General features: G+C 38.6%; 1 protein-coding gene across 2 annotated transcripts; it reads right to left on the bottom strand.

The window, feature by feature from the left end:
* Window positions 1-2,852: 2,852 nt before the first annotated feature.
* METTL21C (methyltransferase 21C, AARS1 lysine) lies at window positions 2,853-20,544 on the bottom strand. 2 transcript variants are annotated; one of them, XM_059685086.1, is made up of 6 exons: window positions 20,172-20,544; window positions 18,963-19,042; window positions 17,200-17,256; window positions 7,615-7,781; window positions 6,794-6,911; window positions 2,853-3,732 (listed from the first exon to the last, which is right to left on the bottom strand). In XM_059685086.1, exons 4-6 carry the CDS (start codon window positions 7,735-7,737, stop codon window positions 3,329-3,331), a joined length of 645 nt encoding a protein of 214 aa, XP_059541069.1. In that variant the 5' UTR covers window positions 7,738-7,781; window positions 17,200-17,256; window positions 18,963-19,042; window positions 20,172-20,544; the 3' UTR covers window positions 2,853-3,328. The 2 variants fall into 2 exon arrangements, with proteins under 2 accessions (XP_059541069.1, XP_059541068.1); XM_059685085.1 differs by lacking the exons at window positions 17,200-17,256; window positions 20,172-20,544 and having other exon boundaries at window positions 18,963-19,059.
* Between the last annotated feature and the right edge of the window lie 3,431 nt (window positions 20,545-23,975).

The following is a 23,975-nucleotide window of genomic DNA, read 5'->3' as shown; positions in this document are numbered from 1 at the left end:
AAGAAAAACTATGAGTTAGAAAAAGTCTATTCAAATTATATTTTTAAAATTAAATTATTATAAAATTGAATATAGAAAAGTGTGGAGAAACTACAGCAAAAAGGTAAAAGTAGACAAACACACAGAATGAAGTGAAACAGGAGGGGCACAATGTGTGTGGGTGGGCGTTAAACTTTGCAAATGAAGGCTGTAAACAGAATAGAACAATGGATATTGAACACCATGTTTGACAGATAGACACTTAGAGAAAGAGGAGCTGTTATGAACCATATGGTCCTAACACAGTCTTTGAAGTAAGGACACTTTATCCTACCTAAAAATAGCTTAGTAGAGATATTCAAGCATTTTTAGGAAAGGAGCCATTTTTTTCTCTTGTTATCCCTAGATTCCTGCTGCTTCACTTAAAATACTCCTAGAGACACTTGAGGCAACTTTGAGGGATCTTGGACCTCTAGGGACCGGTTCAAAATCACCGTGGTAGAAAATACCTATCTCAGAGTTAACAGATACTAATGTAACTTTTTTGGGGTCCGGGCAGAATCTTGAAAAAAAATCTCGAATACAGTTATGTCTAATTTTTTAATGTTGCTCAATCTCAGGAATCAGTCCTTGCTTTCTTCACTCTTGCTCCCTGAATGGGCTTTACACACCATTTCTAAGTTGATGCCTCCAATTTCATGCCCAGTAGCTTGGACCAAACACTTCAGATTCAGCCTAGTTTCCTCTCTCTCCTCACACACATATTCAATATGATGGGAAGTTCTATTGGCTCTAGCTTCCAAACACATCTAAACCTGACCATTTTCAGCCCTAACTGGTTTGGCTCAGTGGATAGAGCCTCAGTCCGCAGACTAAAGGGTCCCAGGTTCTATTCCGGTCAAGGGCATGTACCTTGGTTGCCGGTACATCCCCAGTAGGGGGTGTGCAGGAGGCAGCTGATCGATGTTTCTAACTCTCTATCCCTATCCCTTCCTCTCTGTAAAAAATCAATAAAATATATTTTTAAAAAAGTAATAAACCTGACCATTTTCACCACTTCCATGGCACATTCCCTGCTGCAGATTGCCATCCCCTCTTGCCCGGATGGCTGCCACAGCCTCCTAACAGTTCTCTTTGCCCCTTCCTAAATGTTCTTGAAATGGTCCTTACATACAATGATATGCTTTCACTCCTCTACTCCAAAGCATTCAGTGTTCCTTTGGCACCAGAAGAAAAGCCAAAGTTCTTTCAATGACCTTAAAGGCTGTGGTGAACACTGTGATGTACTGCCCAGATACCCTGCAGGATGACTTATCACCTTGCTGCTGGAAGTGCTGATGGCAGATGGTCTGCAGCTGTCAAGGTCTGCTGAAGAGAGTCACCTTACCCAAGTTCACAGAGCCTTCTCAGGGCAGCAGTGACTGAATGACAAGGGGCTATCAAGGCCCAGCCATTTCAACCCAATCTGGAACACCTCTGAAAGGCCACTCTGGGTCCAGTATTCCATGTGGAGGTCAGCTGTGGCTGTAGTTGGGCCAGCAGTGTAGCTTGACCTCTACTTTTGTCCTACATGCTTCTGCTCCTTCCCACAGGTCTTGATCCCAAAGGCAGTCTCTAATAAATGACCTGCACATCAAATTCTACCTCTGGGTTTTCTTCCAGAGAACCCAGACTGCAGCAGAGATCTGACACAATCCAGCCCCCTCTACACACTTCTACAGATATCTACACTGCTACTTTTCTCACCAATTTCCAGCTTTGCTTAAATGTCACCTTCCAAATGGGACTGCCCTGACCATCCACTTAAAGCAAGAAAAGAGATAAAGATTTAAGGAGGAACAGTTCTCAGCCTCTCCTAATGTATTTGCTTACCTTTCTGGGTATTTCATTTTGAAGAAATTACTCATTTTTAAAAAGAGTAAAATTACTGGTTTTTATACACAAAGGCAGTAAGTAAGAAGAACACAGGCTCTGTGCTCAAACAAGCCAGGGCGTGAGAGCCCCATCACTGCCACTCTGCAGCTGCATAGCCTGGGGCAAGTGGCTTCACAGCTCCCAGCCTCAGTTTCTTTATCTGTGAAGTAGGGATAATGACATTACTTACACTTCTTAGAATGGTTGTGAGGATTAAAGGATTATGTATGCAACAGGCTGTGAAAACTATGTAAATATTGGAAGTTACTGAGAAATGGCCCTATGAACTGTACATATCAAAGAATCCACTGGCAACATACTTGCATCTGGCTTACAGATCAGGGTCCTAGGAAATAATCCTTTTAGCTCTACTCACCCTGAGTGAACTGAGAACTTCCAGCAAAGCAAAAAGAGCTGGGTTTAGGAGAGCAAACATTCCTGGGGACACTGAAGAGTAGTTACCAACCAATGCACTCTTGTTACATGGAACAAAATTCTAATTTTTTGCTCTCCTTTCACTGACTTTAATTACTTCAGACTTCTAATCTCTTAAGGCCCATGTGAAAAAAAATCACATAGGATTTCAAATATCTAGATCTATATGTTCATCAGAAGAGCTTTAAACTTTAAACAGCCATTTGTCTGGTTATTTGAGATTAGAGCCTATATCTTTTTATGTGTATTTTCTATCCAAAGTTTTTATATGTATTTCTATTTTTGTGATAAAAGAAAAATAACTGTACTTGGCTTAAAAATAAAGCAATAACTCCTCCAAAATCCCAACTGTTTTATGTTTGCTTCCATTCATTTGTCATTTACCAGAGTGAAATGTCCTTGCCTATAACCTCAAATCCACAAGCTTGATTGATTTCAGAGGTTGTGCTGAAGGCCCACCCTGCCAACCAGAGATGATAGACTGCCTATAGGCTGGCACTAACGAAAATCACAATAATCTAACATTTACCATTATATTATGGTAATGGTATATTTATTACCATTCAGATTTATTTGCATATCCCACTATAGTTTATTTCTTTACTTTTAATGAGAGAATAATATAAGTTTTTTTGAGATATCATTATTGAAAACCACCATTCTACAGTTATCCATTAAAAATAACAATAATTGCACTATTTATTACAATGATCATAATAATCAAGGGTTCTATGGAAGTAGGGATTAAAAAAGCAGACACTGTCCTAACCACATAGTATGGCTTTGCCATCCTCCAAACCCACGTGCTATAAATTGGAAAATTGCTATCTTGGATATAGCAAGTGTGTAAGTGTGTGTGTGTGTGTGTATGTGTGTGTGTGCGTGTGCACATGTGTTCCCCCTTGAGAAAGTCAGTGCTGCATCATCTTATCCAAGGTCTTCTTTAAAGTCATCATCTACTAGAAATTGCCTTTGCTTTCCAAGTCCTCCTTTGAGGATATCATGCACTCCTTCGATTTTTCTTCATAGCTTTATACAGCTTAATATTCAAGCTAGGGAAACTAGAAATCTCCTCTAGGTCAAACAACTCCTTAAATCTATCTACAAATTTATTTTCTTTCTCTAACCTAAATTTCATGACCCAGAGGATGATGGTAGCTTCTTTGCACAGATGGTCAAAGGTAATGAGGAGTTCTTCCAGGAAAGGATGAGCATAGACAACATCAGCCGCCAGGATATAATCAAAATTGTTGGAAGACCTGGGGAAGTTCTTGTCTAAAGCTATGCCCCAGGAGAGTTCTTTAACCTGAGGCAAATGCTTACATTTCATTTTGGTGTTTCGGGATATATTATATTGCAGATTTCCAAGTAATTCAGGTAAATCTGTGGCAGTCACATGTGCACCTGTGAAGCAAAGGGCAGTAGAAAAGTAACCCTCATGGGATAAAGTAAACAATCCAGCTTCAAACCTACATGCATATTGCAATTCTGCACAACTGCTAGTCCCAAGGAAAAAAATGGTCAGTACACACAGCAGAGAAATCCCTTTCAAAAATGATGCTAGGGCAGTTTTATTCCTCCCCTTAACAAAATTTGATTCCCATGGTACTTCTGCACTCCATTTTTCTGTTCCAATGTTTTCTTCTTTGTTTTGTTGTTGCTGCTGTTATTTTCTATTTATCTACTAAATGCTAGGAAAAACTAATCAAGAGAAAAGGAAATTAAAAAGATTTGGTATTCTTGCGGGAACAATCAAAAGTCATTGTTAAAAGATGACCAGTTTCTTCCCTAAAAGAATTCTGAGCCCCAGTCCTGTGAGACTGAACAAGTGTATACAACATCAGGCATTCTATCATTGAATAGCAAGTAGTAAAATATGAGAAATCGGGGGAGGAAAGACTTTTCAATGGCATTACATTGACAGCATCATGACATTCATGTTTATGCCCAAATTTTCAGCTTGACCTAATTTTAAGTCAAGCTGCATATAGTGTTCATGCAGCCAAAGATCACAGATGCAGAACAGAATGCTCAGATGAAGAAAACATAAACCATTTCCTAGTTAAAAGTGAATACTGGTGGTCATTTTCAGGAGGAAATTGGAAGGTCCAATAATCGATAAAATTTGGCCCTTAAAGTAAACTTTGAGCAGCAGCAGAGCCTGAAAATAATGTGTAAATAAATCTAGGATTGGTCAATTCCACATCATCAGACAAGAACAGACTCAGTAAGCAATGGGAAAGCAGAACTGGAAGAGAAGTCTAGTTCGGCCCAGACCAGTTTCGAAACCATTCCTTAGTCCCAATGGTAAGTTCCTCTGGCCATTAATTGTATTTTGTGAAAAATACTAAAATGGGAGGGAAATATGCACATCATTGATAGAATCACAGAAATATGAATCTTCAACTCTAATGTGGGTGCTGTCATTTTCTACAAATATTTTTTAAACCCCAAGAAAAGGAATTCACCCTTACTTACAGTGAGTGTAAAATATCTAACTATTAATATCATTATGTCTAGAGAAGTGAACACCACCATTTTTTGAATACTGACTAAAGAAAGCTTCAATCTTTTGATATTTTTGTCTAGATAGACAAGCATACTGAAAGAATAATTCTTTTTAATGAAACAAATGACTGACCAAATACAAATTCTGCTCCTAGATAGGGAAACCTTCAATAGTGCCTTAGACTCTATCCATACAAAATGGAATGATGACTTTGGAAAGCAATATCAGGACAGAGAAATTATATATATTTGAGGAGGACTTCAAGGGTCCTATATTTTCCCAGTTTTTAGAAAGTTATAAATAGCTAAATCTTGAGTTCTTCTCAAGATTTTAGAGTGGCGAGTGTGCACTTCTGAAGATCAAGGAAATCAAGATTTGGGTAGCACATATCACAAAAGGCAGCTAAATCAAGACAATCAATCTGTAACAACAACAACAACAACAACAAGATTTAACTAGAGCAGGCTGAAGCATGCATAGAGACCATCACACATTTAACTGGAAAATAAGATTCTGGTGAGAGAACAAGAGGTTGCAAAAGAAGAATGAAACTGACTGTGAAAATAAAGCCAACGGCAAATACATAAAATTAAAAGCAGACACGATTTCTAATATTCCTTCTCTATTCTAACAGGGGCTTTTTCATAAAAGCAGAGGACTTCAAAACCCAAAAGAAATATATGGCTACATGGAAATGTTAAAATGGGCTAAAATTTAGATAAAGAATATGAGAGTCAGCAGGAGTCAATTTTGTCTATACTTAGTATTTCACGCATCTCCTCTAGCAGCCAGCCAGGATGCTTAAGTGCACCTCAAAATTAGAATACATTTGTGACTTAGCATTCCCTGAGAAGAATTAATACAACTTCACAGAAAATTCTAAAAGAAACCAGTAAGGTGACTTTAAAATTTATAGTGTCTTGATGAAGCTCATTCAAACTATTAAGGAATTAAAAATAGGCCAAGGTCATAGCACATTGGATAGTTAAAGCAGATAATGATATTTGATCATTAAATTCTTTAAACACTATTCAATCAAAAATACCTAGTCCTAGGCAGTGCCCTCGGCGGTCCTGGATCTGTCTCTTGCTTCAATGGTTTTTGGACAGAACAGAACCAGGGATGCCCCTTCTCCAGCCTCTGCCACTCTCCTGCATCTTATCCAGTCACCACCCTCAGAACCACCTCCAGGACCAGCCAACACACCAGTTTTTTTTCCTACCTTAACTCCTTATTGCTGAACAACTGTGAGCTGCCAAATTTGTTAGAATTATTCCACCCAGGTGGAGGCTGCAGTCAACCGTCTGGCCAACCTGCATCTGCGGGCCTCCTACACCTACCTCTCTCTGGGCTTCTATTTCAACCTGGAAGATGTGGCTCTTGAGGCAGAGGGCGCGAGTTGGCAGAGAAGAAGCGAAAGGGCACTGAGCATCTCTTAAAGTTGCAAAACAAGTGTGGCGGCCGCATTCTCTCCCAGGATGTGCTGAAGCTTTCCCAAGATGAGTGGGCAAAACTCAGGATGCCATGGAAGCTGCTCTGACCTTGGAGAGGAACCTGAACCAGGCCGTTTTAGAGCTGGATGCCTTGGGTTCTACCCATGCAGACCCTCAGCTCTGTGACTTCCTAGAGAACCACTTCCTGGATGAGGAGGTGAAATTCATCAAGAAGATGGGCGACACCTGACTAACAGCTGGCCCAAAGACTGGGCTGGGCAAGTATCCCTTAGAAAGGCTCACCCTCAAGCACAACTAGGAGCCTTTGGAGCCCAGAGGCCTTTGAGGGGCCCGTCTGCATTCCCCTGGCGTCTGGCTTTTACCTGAGCCTCTCCATGAAATTACTATCCATTCTTTTGACCACCCTGAAGCCCTCTCCCGTGCATCGGACCAAATGAAACAATAAAGCTTTTTGCAGCAAAATAAATAAATAAATAAATAATTTAAAAAAATACCTACTTACCTAGTAAACTTGCCACAATGGAAATAAGCCCTGTTCCAGCTCCAATTTCAATCACATTTTTGTCAACCATATTATACTGCTTTACATTTGTCTCCAGAAAATAGCATAGAACAAGGGCCTATGAAAGTTAAAAAGAAAAAATACATAGTACTTGGCCAGTAATAACTGATGTATAATTAAACCCTACTAAAGAAATATCCCACTAATGCTTTGATATGTATGTGTGTGTATCTACATAGATAAAACTACAGAAAATTATCAACAGAAGTACATCCTCCAAAGATTCAACATTTAGGTTAGAAAGAGTCTTTGGGAATTGTTGAAGAGAAAAGAGACAACTAAAAATATGGAGTTCAGTTGCTTGGGTTGATTATCTTTAAAGAAAGCAATTACTAATAATAATAATTTCAAAGAATGTGTGAGATTGGAGCAAATAGCAGTGAGAGGTCTGAACCCTTCATGGGACAATTAGTAAAGGAGAATATTTTAGACTATTCTCCATGTTGACATTGATAAACATTTCATTATAATTGGTTAACTCAAATGCGCCAGTTAAATGAGAAAAAAAATTTTCACAATTCTAAACCCTTAGGGTCACAAAACTCTCAAGATGCAAACAACATTTTATTAATCCTACATGTCAGAAGTAGAATTAATTGGTGGAAGCATTTTCCCAATTTCATGATTTCTAAATTTTAGTGTTGTTTGAGGTCAAAAAATCGAACTATGAAACCTATTTTCTTTTTTCCAAATAGTACATAATAATGAACAAAACTGACTGAAAATAACTGAAATGTAACAAATTTTGTATGAAATTATACCGATGGCCAAACAACAGCACCATAACAATCCATGGCTTCAGTAATTCGAATCTCGTGACCAACAAAACGAAATCCTTCCCAGGGGATGGATGTTACTAGAGCTGGAAAAAAACACCTTGCCATGATCTCTGCAACCACCTTCTTGTCATCATTGTCTTCTCTGTCTCCTGAAAGGAAAAGAAAAAGGCAATTGTTACAGTTGTGTTAGTAAGATAATGGAAAAGGAAGGCCTGATGGAAATGCAATGTTTCTACTTATTCTAAGTTACTTTTGAATATTCACTGACTTTAGGTGCAATGTACTAGTAAGGTAAACAAGCTATTTGAAAATGACTCAGGATGTAAGCTAACATTCCATACATCAGGATGACAACATCTTTCTGATTTCACTGAAGTTGAAATCACCACTGTCCATTTCTGCAATGCTATGTGAAACAAATGTTAATATAGTTTTTAAAAGAAATATATTTTAAGGCAACTCAATATGTTCAACTAGGACAAAAGAAATATTGGTGATGGAATATAAGAACCCAACTATTCACATTGGCTGTATAATGCAGTTTCAGTTATTACAGTAATGCATATCCTTTATGACTTGCCTTTATTAGGATAAAAAATATTTAACACCATCCAACAATATACTCTTGTACTATTTTATTATTACTTATGTTTATGTTATTTCGGGGGAGCATAACTCATGGAACTACAACATCAACAACATTACATAAAGTTAATTAGCAACATTAACTACCAATTACTGAGCACTTTTTTCACATGTCAGCCCATGTTAAATACATTGTATATTATATTTCATGTAATTTTTGCAACAAACCTTATAAGATATGCATTATTCTTTGCACTTTTACAGATAAAAAAATAGGACTCAGAGAGTCATAGAACCTGTAAATAAAGGAGCCAAAAAGGAGCTCCTTTTTTGGTTGTCCCAAACTAAACTACTAAAAAGATGTAATTTAAAAAGAACTTAATAGTCCCAAAGAATTTACAAACTATTTATAGACCAAGATATACATCCCTCTCTAAGCCTCCAGTTTCTTATTTGTAAAATGGGAAATATAGAAGAGCATACATCAAAAAGTGTTGGGAGATTGGAAATAAGATGATGCATGCAAAGCACTTAGCACCTTGTCTACAATTACATGTGGCTCAACATATTATTGTTATTATTATTGTTGTTATAGCTTTTATGATATTTTGGTTATAAAACTAAATGATAAAATAAGATCAGCATATAATAAAAAATAATTGATTGTGCAATATTGAATTGTACAACTGAAAATTCCATAGTCACTCATAGAAGCAGAAGTAGAATGGGCAGGGACTGGGAGGTGGGGGAAATGAGGAGATGCTGATCAAAGGGTACAAAATTTTGGTTACACAAGATGAATAAGTTCTGGATATCTAATGTATAGCATGGTAACTATAGTTAATAATAATGTATTACAGCCCTAACTGGTTTGGCTCAGTGGATAGAGCGTCGGCCTGCGGACTGAAGGGCCCAAGGTTCAATTCCAGTCAAGGGCATGTACCTTGGTTGTGGGCACATCCCCAGTGGGGGGTGTGCAGGGAGCAGCTGACCGATGTTTCTCTCATCGATATTCCTAACTCTCTATCCCTCTCCCTTCCTCTCTGTAAAAAATCAATAAAATATATTTAAAAAATAATAATGTATTACATACTTAAAATTTACTGAGAGTAGATCTTTAGTATTCTCAACACACACACACACACACACACACACACACACACACACACACACACAAGAAAATGTTAACTATGTGAGGTGATGGATATGCTAGTTTGATTATGGTATTCATTTCACAATGTGTAAAACAAGTTGTACATCTTAAATTCATACAATTATACCGCATAATGCTCAGGGGGTGGATTCTACAGTTAAATAAAAAAGGGGAAATCACTGTGATGGAGGTTACTCAGGGATGGCTTCATAAAGGAAGTGTGTCTTAGATTTAACCTATCTAACATAAGATTTGAATTAATAGAGAAACTATTTCTTTCTTACACCAATTCCTGATCCTTCAAGTCTTGTCTTTGTTCTTTGCCACTTCCCCGACCTCAACACTAATGAATCCAGGCTTAATTCTCCACAGAAGAGAAGGTGGCAAATAAAGACTAAGGAAACCAAGGAAAGGAAAAAGTTTGTAGTTCTTTAAAAGAGAAAGAGATGGGCAGAAAAGATTCATTTTAAAAACTTAAGCCACAAAAAACAAACAAACAAACAAGCAAAACCTTAAGCCAGAACATTTGTTCCTTGGTTGTTCCATTTACTTTTTCAACAAAACCATATGTATTGAAGGCCTGCTCTGTGCCAGGCACTGAGCTAGATGATGGAAGACATCTGTTAGCCAGACAGACATGGTTCTGCCCTCGGGAAAAAGTACAGATTCATAGACACAACTGTATGAACTTCAGTAATACATGAGATACCTCATGCCAACCCCATGAAGAATTGGATGTAAGTTCGTTTTTCCACAATACCCCTTAAGTACTTGGCTTTGGCTCCCACCCTTCTAATAAATGGGTGTTTGCAGCTTTGCTCTGATTGACATTTTTGTTACTAGTTTGACTGATGATAACAGTGTGATCAAATATTCTAATGATATATGTAATTAGGAATTATAGTAGAAAACTGAATGTGAAACAAAATATCTTGATGGGCTATAGCAGTGGATTGGACTTCATATGAAATTTAATAAAGACAAATATAAAGTCCACATTCAGGATGACTTATTTGTGGAGGGGAAAAGATATATACATTTAATTGACCACAAGCTCAATATGAGACAAAAATAAAAATACAACTATCAACAAAGCTAAATAACCAGACCTTATTAACAATATAATTTTAAAACAAGGGATGTATAGAACTCTGTTCCACTTGAAAGTGCTCAGGTCATATTTGTAGCCCCATATTCAGTTTGGAAAGCCCCAGTTTAGAGGGCCACTGAAAACTGCAGCAACTGGGAGGTGAGGACTGTTGACCCTCAGCCCTATGAAGGCAGTTTTGGAAGATCAGCATTTTCATCAGAAAGAAGAAACAATCGAGGGAACGCAAGAGTTATCACAGATTTGAAGGCGCAGCAAATAGAAGAGATTGGAGTGTGTGTGTGTGTGTGTGTGTGTGTGTGTGTGTGTGTGTGTGTGTGATGTTCTCAGAGAGCAGAATATGAAGCCAAGGGAAATAATTACAATATAGCAGATTTTTAACATTTTTCTAACAATCACACCTTTTCTAAAACAAAAGGGCTCACCTCAAAAGGTAGTAAGTAATTAGTCCCCAGAAGCTATCGAACAGAAACCAGAAGACTATTCTTTCTAGATATTAGGGATACACCAGGTTGATGTTTGGTCTAGTTGAACTAGGCCACTGTACAACTAAATTTCTATGACTCCATAAAAGAACTACATGACATCATGTGGAGAAATGCTATCATAGAAATAAAATGTGCTAAGGAAATGTAGGAGAGAAAGTAAATAAAAGTAGTCAAAAGGAAGCCAGTAGTGGAGAGAGAGAAATATCAGACTTTGGAAGGGAAGGGAAGGAACGGGGAGTAAGATTCCTCAGTAGGCTGGAGAGAAGTGTTTCAAATGACAGGCTAAGATATGCATTCATTTATTCATTCAACAAGTATTCACTGAGTACTTACTAAACCCTACACACTGTCTAGTGACTGAAAATGAAAAAATTCAAGGAGACAGTCCTTGTGCTGGTGAACCTGACAGATGTGCAGAGAGAGACAGACAAATGGACAATGCAATGTTATATGGCAACTGTTAAAATGGAGGTGAAAGGAAAGCACAATGAAACACAGAAGAAGGAACACCATGTCAACCTGTGAAAGACATAGATGATTTCCTGTTCTAAGTTATGTAACCCTTAATAGAGTCCTGCTTAGGACCCATACAAAATCAGATATTCCCCCAAAGAATTCCAACTTCACTACACGCCACAGGAAGGGCCCAATCTACCATCCCACTCCACCAGGACCACAAACATCGATGGACTCTTGGCAGAGAGCAGAGAAAACAGAGAGATGAAAAATTGATATTCTTCAGCAAGAGCACCCCTTCTAATATATTTCGCATTCACATTCACATTCAGGAAGAGGTATAAGAACCAAATAATATTAGTAATATGTTTTATTTTAACTTTAACTTTCATTTCACTATATTCACTTGCCTTGCTAAGATGAGGGAGGACGGGGGGAGTGCAATGTTTGCTGTGGAAGTTCTTTAGGGAAAAGCAGAGAACATTAATTGCTTCCTTGACCTTTAGCTGAATATACCCTCTTGGGCCTCCTTGTAAATGCAGCACTTCTTTGACAAGTCACCTAAGGTATCAGGGTTTAATAGATTTTTGAGTACACTAAATCCCAGGAGCATCTCCTAAAGTTCCAATCTTTGATATAAAAACTTTGCCAGTGAATATTTACTGCAACGAAGTGACATCTCTGACTTTGCACTTTCTTTTAAAGGTTAGTTGACCAGATTAGTGTTTTTGTTCTAAAAAGTACAGTGTGTCAACAAATAATTCCTATTTTTTTACTGTCTTCCTAAAATAGTTATTTCTTTGTAAGAATGACCACATCTTTATCTTTATAAGGAAGTGAAACTTGAAATATATATGTGAGTATATTATAAATGAAAATTACTTATACCCCAAAATAAAGGATCTTCAAAGAGATTTCATTAAACAACAATAACTACTAATAATTGCATATCCATTCTAAAAGGTCACAATTCTACCTACTAGAAATGGTAATTCAAAATTAGTTACATACCTATAATGACCACATATAATATATAAAACATTATCATGTTGAATAAAATTAAATTGACAATGTTTTATATCAATATTCTCTTTTGTACTTAAATGCTATTTGAATACTACAGTCATTCCACAAGAAGTAACAGGTAAAAATTAGCATAATTTATACAAAGAAACCAAAATATACTAAACTTGGCTACTTAACATAATTTGTCTAGATATTTGAGATTTTAAAAGAAAATATAGACACACATACAATTATTTCCACCTTAAAACTTTGACCGCTGTTTTTAAGCATTAACTTCTATTTAAAGATTTTGAGGTAATAATTTTAATATTAGTTATTTATTTAAACCAAAAGGCATGCTTGATATTACATTTTAACAATATCATCACCCATTTAAGGCTGAGGATTAGAACCTCTGAACTGGAATCTAATAAAAAGAGCTGCACGTTGTGAGGATATCCCTAAAGTAGCCTTGTTGCAGTAAAAGGGAGAAATCTATGCTCCCAATGTAATACACAAAAATCATGTCTCTCAATGTGCATATGTAGTTATTTGTTGAATATGGGATTGGATCTTGAGATGATTAATAAATGAGTAGATTTGAAGAGGAATTGTCTCAAAAAAATTAATAGCATTATCATGCAATGAAATTTAATTTACAATTCTGAATAATAATTTTTACAAACATATTCTCTCCTTGTTACCTAGCACTCAGGCCCCAGGACAAATAACTAAAACTGGATAATATTACACAAAATGATGAATCTTGGTTTTCTTCTGTGAAAAGCAGAAAACTCTTCATATCTGTACCTCTAGATAAATGCTATCTTCTATAATCTTGGTGTATTATTTTATTAATGAATTTAATATTGAAACATAAATATTAAAACAGATTGTAAATAAAACATAATCAAGATAGTATTACTATGTTGCTATCTTGAGCTTGTCTATTTTAATGTTTTTTGATATAAAAAAATCTTATCACCATTTCCTGCTACAAAATCTTTGCTGATAGTGAATAAAATCTACCAGGTGCTCTTGATCTCCTGAGAATTAATTATGAAGTGAAAATTAGAAAGATTTTGCCACATTATGATGATGATTTTCTTAAGAGGAAAGTCCTACAGAGATTTGACTTCCAAGGCTGAATTGCAGCAAGCCTTCAAAAATAAAGGCTCATCTATATTCTTTTTATACTTTTAAGGTCAGTATCAACAATAATAAATGGAAGGGTCAGATCACAGAAATACACACACACACACACACACACACACACACACACACAAGTCCTTAACAGCTATGACAAGTGAATTTAAGCTTCCATTAGAGGGCTGTCATGAAAACCTGTCAGAAATTTTAAAGTAAAAAACCCTCAACTAAATGAAAGAGGCTGTCATTCAGTTGAATCTTCTATTCAAACTTGAATGTCATTCTTCTTAAGAAATATCTAGAGATTAAAAAGAAGAAAGATGTTAAAGATATTTTCAGATTAGTAAATGGTCACAAGCTAGCCTGAAAGAATTCTGAATGCCTAGGTAATGTCAAGATATTGGGTCCTTATGTTGAAACTAACTTCTGAGATTTCACAAACATATTTTTTGTCTACATGTCTACTTAATTTCAAGAATTTACAGAGGCTGTAACTTTAATCAAGTGGATTAAGTGATACTACATTTAAGAAGAAAAAAATTCATCTTTTACTGAGACTCCTCAGGATGCATTGGGAGGAAAAAAATAGTTGGACTCAAAGTCTGCTGTTGGGATGACAATGGGAAGAGACAAATAAACAAATGCCAGTGAAGTATAATAAGTGCAATAAAAGAAATATTTTCAAATTGCTATGGTAAACATCACTGGTTGGTCAGATTAGAGAAGCATTCTCAAGGAGACATTTGAGCTAAATTGGAGGGATGGGGAATGCTGCCAGGCAGAAAAAGAAGGAAGTAAAGTCAAGGAAAATGAAACATCCACCAAGGCTGGAAACAGGCCTGGAGAGTCAGCATATGTCTGGGGAGCGGATGCATGTTGGGGTGTTATAGAAAATATGCCTGAAAAAGCAGGTGAGATCAGATCTGTGGGCAATGCTGATCTTTGTTCTATATGGTGAGGTGGAGTCAATAAATATCATTAGAACAAAAAACAACATGATCAAATTTGATATTTAAAAACTTACCTCTGATCCCACTTATATGTGGAACCTAATGAACAAACGAAATGAACAAACAAAATAGATCCAGAGACATGTAAGCATGTAACAGACTGAGGAGTCTCAGAGGAAAGGGGTGGGAAAGATTAACCAAAGAACTTATCCTATCTGATAAAAGAGAAACATGGTAATTAGCCGTACCTCCGCTACCCTTCCCATTGGCTAATCAGGGTGATATGCAAATTAACTGCCAGCCAAGATGGCGGCCAGCAGTCAAGCAGCTTGAAGTGAACATGAGGCTTGCTTGCTTCAGTGACGGAGGACTCCAACATTCCCCGCCTGCCACTGCCGGCCTCTGAGCTTGCAGTTTGAAACATTGTTACAAATATAGAAGCTAAACAAAATCCCAAAAACCTGCTTACAGCCAGCCGGGATCTCAGAGCTGGAGTTGAAACAGTGTTTCGATTATAGAACCCAAACAAACCAGATACCTGCTTTCAGCAGCAGAGGCCTAAGAGCTGGAGCCAAGCCTCAGAGCTAAAGCTGGCCCAGAATTTAAAAAAAAAAGAAAAGAAAAAAAGGAGAAGTTGGGAGCTTCAGTCACCCGCCAGCCTATAGAAAGCCCTCAGCCCCTCACCCAGACTGGCCAGGCACCCCAGTGGGGACCCCCACCCTGAAGGGTGTGTGACCAGCTGCAAACAGCCATCATCCCCTCATCCATGCTGGCCAGGCACCCAAGCAGGACCCCCACCCTTATCCAGGACACCCTTCAGGGAAAACCAGCCGGCCCCCACCCATGCACCAGGCCTCTATCCTATATAGTAAAAGGGTAATATGCCTCCCAGCACCAGGATCAGCGGAGCCGCGAGGCCTCTGGGAGCCGGGATCAGCGTGACAGGGGGCAGCGCCCAAACCCCTGATCGCCCTGCGGCTCTGTGTGTGACAGGGGTTGGGGCCACAACCTCCCTATCCACGCTGCTCTGTTTGTGACAGGGGAAGGCGCCCCAACGCCCTGATCAGCCCTGCTCTGTGCCTGATAGGGGGGAGCTCCCCAACCCCCTGATCACCCTGCGGCTCTGTGTGTGACAGGGTGCGGCACCCCAACCCCACCCCACCCCCACGGGCCCTGCTCTGTGTGTGACGGGGTAGAGCCATAACCTCCCCATCGGCCCTGCCCTGAGTGTGACAGTGGCGGCGCCTCAACCCCCTGATCGGCCCTGCTCTGTGGGTGATAGAGGGCGATGCCCCAACCGCCCCCCACGGGCCCTGCTCTGTGTGTGACGGGGTAGAGCCATAACCTCCCCATCGGCCCTGCCCTGAGTGTGACAGGGTGCAGTGCCTGAACCCCCTGATCCACCCTGCTGTGTGTGACAGGGGGCGGTGCCCCAACTCCCCTATTGGCCCTACTATGTGAGTGACAGGGGGGAGCTCCTCAACCCCCTGATCAGCCCTGCTCTGTGAGTGACAGGGGGGAGCTCCTCAACCCCCTGATGGGCCCTGCTATGTGAGTGACAGGGGGGAGCTCCCCAACCCCCTGATCAGCCCTGCTCTGTGCGTGACAGGGGGTGGCACCGCAACCTCCCTATCGACCCTGCCTTGAGTGTGACAGGGGGCGGTGCCCCAACCCCCCAATTGGCCCTACCCTGAGCGTGACTGAGGGTGGCATCGCAACCTCCCAATCTGCCCTGCTCTGTGCATGACAGGGGGCGGTGCCCCGACTCCCCAGTCGGCCCTGCTCTGAGCCTGACCAGGGGCTGCACCTAGGGATTGGGCCTGCCCTCTGCCATCCGGGAGCAGGCCTAAGCCAGCAGGTCGTTATCTCCCAAGGGGTCCCAGACTGCGAGAGGGCACAGGCCGGGCTTAGGGACCCCCTCTCCCCCCCCCTCCCCCCGGCCCCGAATGCACAAATTTTTGTGCACCGGGCCTCTAGTCCTATATAATAAAAGCCTAATATGCTAAGTGTCTGGTCGGCTGTTCAACCAATCAAAGTGTAATATGCTAATGATATGCTAAAGTCACTCAACCACTCGCTATGACATGCACTGACCACCAGGGGGTCAGTTGAACATGCACTGTTCAACCAGTCACTATGACATTCACTAACCAGCAGACGCTCCAATCGGTAGGTTAGCTTGCTACTGGGCTCCAGACAATCAGGACTGAGAAAGATGAGCTGGACATGCCCTAGAGCCCTCCTGCAGTCCCTCCCCAGCTGGCCAACCTCATGCATCCCTCCCTGGTCCCGATTGTGCACCAGTGGGGTCCCTCAACCTGGCCTGCACGCTCTCACAATCCGGGACCCCTTGGCGGATGTCAGAGAGCCGGTTTTGGCCTGATCCCACAGGCCAGAGCGAGGGACACCCCCCCCCCCCCACACACACACACACACACACACACACTGTGCACAAATTCATGCACCGGGCCTCTACAATGTATATATGCATAACCCATGGACACAGACAATGGTGCTGTGAAGGCCTGGGGAGGTTGAGGAAGTAGGGAGGAGGGAGTCAAAGGGGGAACATCTGTAATACTTTCAACAATAAAGATAAATTTTTCAAAAAGAAATAAAGGGCAGATTTTTTAAATAAGAAAAAACAAAATAAAACAAAAAACAGACAGTTACCTCTGGCAGCAGCAACTGAAGGCTAAATTAGAAGCTCATTAGAAGACATACAATAATCTAGACAAAAGATGGGAAAGAGTCTGAACTAAGGAGCAGCATTGGGTCTAGGAGTCAAGTATGAATTTGTGAGCTTTTGAAGTAGTAGTAGACCATCCCTAACGGCAACAATTGACATTCAAAGTTGACATTTAAACCTTACTTTGGAAGATATCGGATACAGATTTGTTATATTTAAGTTATTTTTATTCAATATGTGGGAAATTTATTCGTCTTATTTAGCATATATTTATTCAATTTTACTTCATGTAAAATGTGTTGATGAATGAATCTTCAGTAATTATATGTGTGATGTTACTCTAACTGGTATATTGGACATATTGCTTCCAACTATAGTTTGATATGTTTCTTAAATAGCAATATAATTGCCCTGCTGGTGTGGCTCAGTGATTGAGCATTGACCCATGAACCAGGAGGCCACAGTAAGTCGTGATAGTAACATGAAATAAAACACATTATGTCATGCTAAGTCTTGATTTTACCCTATAAAAATTAAAGAGGCAGTGAATAATTTTAAAATAAGGCAAATGTGGCAAGATTTGAATTTTTTTATTATTATTCATGTTGTAAAATACTTTAATATAGTTCTGTGTCAACCTTACCTTGAACTTCTTTCGTTTCCTTCATAATGTGCCAAATTATGGAACACACAGATGATACCAAGCATTGTTGATAATGATGTAATTGTATTCATAAACTGCACAGAAATTGCTTCTTCATTCAAATCACCTAAATGGCTGGATTCTCTAAGTGATTACAACTTTACATGTTTAGATTTACAAAAACCACTACAGGAAAACCATTAGTGTTTAAGCCACATAGGCTGCCAACACTGGGCATACACCCTCCTCTGGTGGCCTAGAAATATGCTCACCGAGATAGAGGCCACCTGGTATGCCTTAAAAAAGGAAAAAATAGGACTATAGTTCTTAGAAAACATCCACAGTGTATAGATTAAGGAGATAAAGAAGCCAAAATCATAAAATGTACACTACAAAAACATGGTAATAATTCTTCTAGTCTATGGCAAGAGTGTACGTCTGCACTTTTTATCTCAAAATAATGGGGATAATTATATGACATAATCCAGCAAAGCCACACTATTTAAGATGATGTAAAAATGGTGGGTCCATTTCAAATAACTACACTGGTAGTAGAATTCAAATTTAAATTCTCCTTTCACCAAGAGGTCAATTGCATTCTGTATGTATTTGCCTTTAACTAATACATCAGAGGGACCTTAAACAAAGGTGAGAAATGTTTTCATAGTATAAAATCATCTTTCACCCAAGCATGAGTAAAAACATGTAGTTTTACATAAGACTTCTTATCTCCCTTACAATCTTCTTATCTGAAATAAAGTAACTCAGAGATCACAATCACATGTATAGCACTTGGGAAAAGAATTATTCCATTTTTGCAGATTAAAAAAAATAGATATTTAGCAAGACTATATATTTAATTTATTGTCTTCAAAATTACCTTTAACATATCATCAGGACTGTAGGGATATCAGTAAACACTGAACACTATTAGAGATATTTACAGGTTAGCAAACACAAGCCAAGATATAATATGTAATTGATAAAAGTCTTAGCTCTATTTAAGACACTAATGAACACTGAAAAGGTAAGGTTTTGTATTCTGTTAATTGTTTATCATCTTCCAATTAGTCAAATTACATAAAGAAATATAAAATAATTTACCTTTTTGAGCTTCTGGATCCATTAAGCAATGAACTAATGGATGACCATATATTGATGTTTTCCTGATCACTGCTTGAAAACTAGGCAAATAATACATTAAAATGTCAAATAGTAGCAATTAATTCAAAATGTGTTGAATGCTTTTATATTTACATAATAAAGCTTAACTTCAAATATAGCAGAAACATATTAAAATCACGTATATTAATACATCATGCTTTAAGGAATACCATGGAAACACAATCTATCTAGTACAAATAAAAAAATTCAAACAAAGGCTTCAGAGTCAGAAATTTTAGAAGCAACTGGAGAAATAAAACATTCCTCACCAGAGACTAACTCAGCTATCACAAGACATCATCTTTATCTTTAATTTCTTTATTGGTTAAGGTATTGCAAATGTGTCTTCATCCCCCCCATTAACCCCCAACCTCCCCCACCCCCTCATGCTCTCATCCCCCTGTTGTCTGTGTCCATTGGTTTGGCTTATATGTATGCATACAAGTCCTTTGGTTAAGACATCATCTTTATATTGACTAGTTACATAGCAATCTTAAAAGAGGTAATTAAAGCATTGGGAGAAAATTGGTTTCATTCAGTATAGTAAAAACCATAGTATTCATCTAAAATAAAGCTTCCTACATAGTAATAAATTCAAAGTTCACATGGTTCCCATCAATGTGTCATTAGCACATACCCAATGTCAAATAGCCCTCCTGACCAATGGTCTTCTGAGTAGCTTCTAATTTAAAGAATCCATACCATCTCAGCAAACATATTTAAAACTGAAGAGATTAAAGTATTTTATGCCTCTCAAATAGAGCATATCATGTGAATTAGCTTAAACGAACTGTTATTCCAACTTTGGAAAACAATGATTTGATCTTGTATCTGTTTTAAGTCATATAATAATCACTATACTATCATTAATTTATATAGCACTCCTTTCTTCCAAGGATCCCAAAACATTTTTCATAGCCATGACATTTTCTTTACAGTAAGTTAGAAGACAAATTATTTCCCCTACAGTTTACAAATAAGGAAAAACCAAAGGTTAAATTACATGCCTGAGGTTACATGGCTAAACTATAGCAAGAGTGGTCACACATCTTGTTCCCACTTTAGTTTCTCTTCCATTAAAGAGAGCATTCTTTATTATACATGTCTGCCTGAAGGTCAACATTTACTAAATGTTAAGTCTGGACATACCTAAACGAGTTAGCTGAAATTCTGGAAGGTTAAAAAGAATCATCCACAACTTTTGTTTTGCTGATGAGACCTCTGATGGTGCCTGAAAGGCGAGCACGCAGTTTGCTACTGTACACACTGGCAGCAATTCCTGGAGTCCTTGCAGAAGGGATTAGGATCCTGACAGCTGCAGCTCAGAGCCTCTGGTTATATAGCAATGAGGTCGGAACGCCCATGAATAAGGGGCCTGAAGAACAGTAGAAATATTCCATGTAAGTGTCTCATGAATACAGCTAAGGTTAAATAGGTGAATATAAATCACTCTTGCAAGTGACTGAAGATTATTTGGGCGAAGCGATCCATCTTTTAATTTGATGCCAAGAGTTATTTAAGACTCTTCAGTTACGACATTCTGAGAAACCGAGGCTACGTATTTTTCATGTCACCTGTCTGGGTGCAAGCATCGTTCTTAGCATCGGAATGTTTTTGAATGCGCGCTGTTGTGCTCTGGACGCAGGAATCAAATTACCAGGATTCCTTCCTACTCAGAATAGGAAGGCTAAGGGTTGTGTCCACCCGTTCACCTGCACATTTGCATGCAGAGTAGCATTTAAGAGTACATATAAACATCCCTGTTCACTGAAAACATATTTCTAAAATTAAATTAATTGGGGTAACTGATTAATAATGTTCAGGTGTAAATTATAATTGAACATCTGTGCACTCTATTGCATGCTCACTACCTGAAGTTGTTTCCTTCTGTTACCATATATTTGACTCCTTTACTTACTTCACTCTGCCCACCTAACCCCCTTTTCTCTCTGGTAGCCACCTTTCTGTTGTCTCTACGAGTTTGTTAGTTCATTTGTTACTGTTTTTTTAAAAATATATTTTATTGATTTTTTACAGAGAGAAAGGTAGAGGGATAGAGAATTAGAAACATCAATGAGAGAGAAACATCGATCAGGTGCCTCCTGCACACCCCCTACTGGGGATGTGCCCGCAACCAAGGTACATGCCCTTGACTGGAATCGAAGCTGGAACCCTCGAGTCCGCAAGCCGATGCTCTATCCACTGACCCAAACCGGTTAGGGCTTATTTGTTACTTTTTGTTTTATATTCCACATAAGTGAAATACATTTTTGTCCTCTTCCATCTAATTTATTTCATCATATGGCAGTTTTCAACATAGGGTTTTCATCATTATATTCTATTCTTGATGAAAATACCCTTAATAGTAAGTTATTATGGGTAACAAAACCAATGTTGTAAAGTTCAATAAACTCAGGAGTGTGAATGCAGGTCCTAAGAAATACGTACCTTACGTACCATAATGTATACAAAGTTGAATTGAGGTCAAGTTAATATATAGGACAGGACTAGTGGTCTGGGAGCCCAATTTTAGTTATTCCTGTCAATAATCAGCTTATGATTTTTAGGCATTATTGTAATGTGTTTCTTGGCTTCCTCATCTATAAAACAGGATTATAAATAACACACAATATATTTGTTGGATGAGTGTAATATCTGAAAAACATTCTGGAAACTGCAAATTCCTAAACAATTTAAACTTATTCATAGGCAGTTAATTCTAGGCAGAGGGCATTCTCTCTTTATGGCTCTTTTAAAAACAAGAATAAAGACTCATTTAGTGAATAAAAATCATCTTTTTCAAGGATCTATTTTAAAGGTTATGAAACCTCATTGATGGATTTCCTAAGAGGCAGAATTTTTAAATCATCTAAAGCAGTGCTTTTCATTTTTCATCTTATGGCACACATAAACTAATTACTAAAATTCTGCAACACACCAAAAAAAAATGTATATATATATATATATATATATATATATATATATATATATATATATATATATATATTTTCTGGTCTGACAAAACATAGATATATTTATATATTTTTAATGTCTTTCTTTTATTGATTTCAGAGAGGGCAAGACAGAAACATCAATGATGAGAATCATTGATTGGCTGCCTCTTGCATGGCCCCTACTGGAGATCGAGCCCGCAACCTGGGCATGTGCCCTGACCAGGAATCAAACCATGGCCTCCTGGTTCATAGGCCAGGCTCAACCACTGACCCACACCAGCCGGGCAAAATAGGTATAATTTTAATTCATTCACACTGGATGGTTACTGTGTTGCCTATTGTCTTTTTTTTACAATCTAAGAAGAGAGAGGTCAGGTATCAATGTTTTAAAAATTCTTGCAGCACACCAGTTGAAAATCTGTGATCTAAATTGACATGATGACAATGATTATCTTTTTTTTAAAAAAAAATATATCTTTTATTAAGATATTACATGTGTCCTTATCCCATTATCCCCTACCGCCCCCCCCCCCCCCCCCCCCGCTCATGCCCTCACCCTCCGGTGTCCGTGTCCATTGGTTAGGCCTATATGCTTGCATATAAGTCCTTTGGTTGATTTCTCCCCCTTACCCCCTAAAAAAGGCATAGAGACTTCTGCCTCCAGCTTTATGTAGCTTATGGCTCTGCTTATATTGAGAATTAGAAAAGCAGATTTTAAACTCTCCCTATCTCTCTCAAACACACACACACACACACACACACACACACACACACACACACACAGAGACACACACAAATTAGAAGGCATCAGAGAGCTGCTAAGACAGATAAGCATTCCATACTTTTGCTGATTATTGGTGCAAAGAAGCTAAGAAGTCAAAGAGAGGTCAAGGAAGGATGCCAGAAGAGTTAAAGGCAATCACACAAAACTGGGAAGACAAAATAGTGTTTGAGCTGGCAAGGTAGCCAGGAATTGTGAGTCCAAGTCCCCAGAAAGGGACAGAGAAGAAAGCCTGACATGACACTCAAGATATTTTGCTCAGTAAGATGCTTAGAGCAAGAGGCTACTTTTCTAGGCATAAAGTGGATAAAGCAAAGCAAAGCTCAAAAGAGAAACATCTGGCTGTCAGTGGTACCTTTCAAAAATTACTTTTTAGGAAATGAGGAGTGCGGGGGGGTGGGGAGGGGACTAGAAGATGTAGTCTTACAAAGAATATGAATTCACTCAGTTCATATTCAGATGAGGTGGTTGTACCCTCTGCTGCCTGCCAGAACACCTTCTGGAATCCTCTCTAGAGGAAGATCTAGGCCAGTGATGGCGAACCTATGACACGCGTGTCAGAGGTGACACGCGAACTCATTTTTTTTGGTTGATTTTTCTTTGTTAAATGGCATTTAAATATATAAAATAAGTATCAAAAATATAAATCTTTGTTTTACTATGGTTGCAAATATTAAAAAATTTCTATGTGACACAGCACCAGAGTTAAGGTTTTTCAAAATGCTGATGCCGAGCTCAAAAGGTTCGCCATCACTGCTCTAGACCAACTACAAGTTTTATTGAACAATGTCCAGCATTCAGACAAAATTTATTAGGCATAACAAGAAAGAGACAATAGAAACCCAGAAGTAACCCAGATACTGTAGTTGTTTTATAAAGACTTCATCGTAATGGTGATTAAAATGTTCAAAAATTGATGACAAGAATTACACCAGAGAACTGGAATCTGTAAGAATGAGCCAAATAGAACTGAAAATATAAGAAATATAATGCTCTTATGCTAAGTGAAATAAGCCAGTCAATAAAGGAAAATACCACATGATGTCACTCATTCATGGACAATAGAGACCATTATAAACTTTTGAACAATAATAGATACAGAGGCAGAGCTGCCTCAAACAGATTGTCAAACTGCAGCGGGAAGGCCGGGGAGGGTTGGGGGGCAGGAGGTAGGGGGGTAAGAGATCAACTAAAGGACTTGTATGCATGCATATAAGC

This window comes from Myotis daubentonii, chromosome 2 (genome assembly GCF_963259705.1).
Source record: "Myotis daubentonii chromosome 2, mMyoDau2.1, whole genome shotgun sequence".
Lineage (NCBI taxonomy): Eukaryota > Metazoa > Chordata > Mammalia > Chiroptera > Vespertilionidae > Myotis > Myotis daubentonii.
Note: the sequence above shows the minus strand (reverse complement) of the source record. Positions and strands in the feature narration are given on the sequence as shown.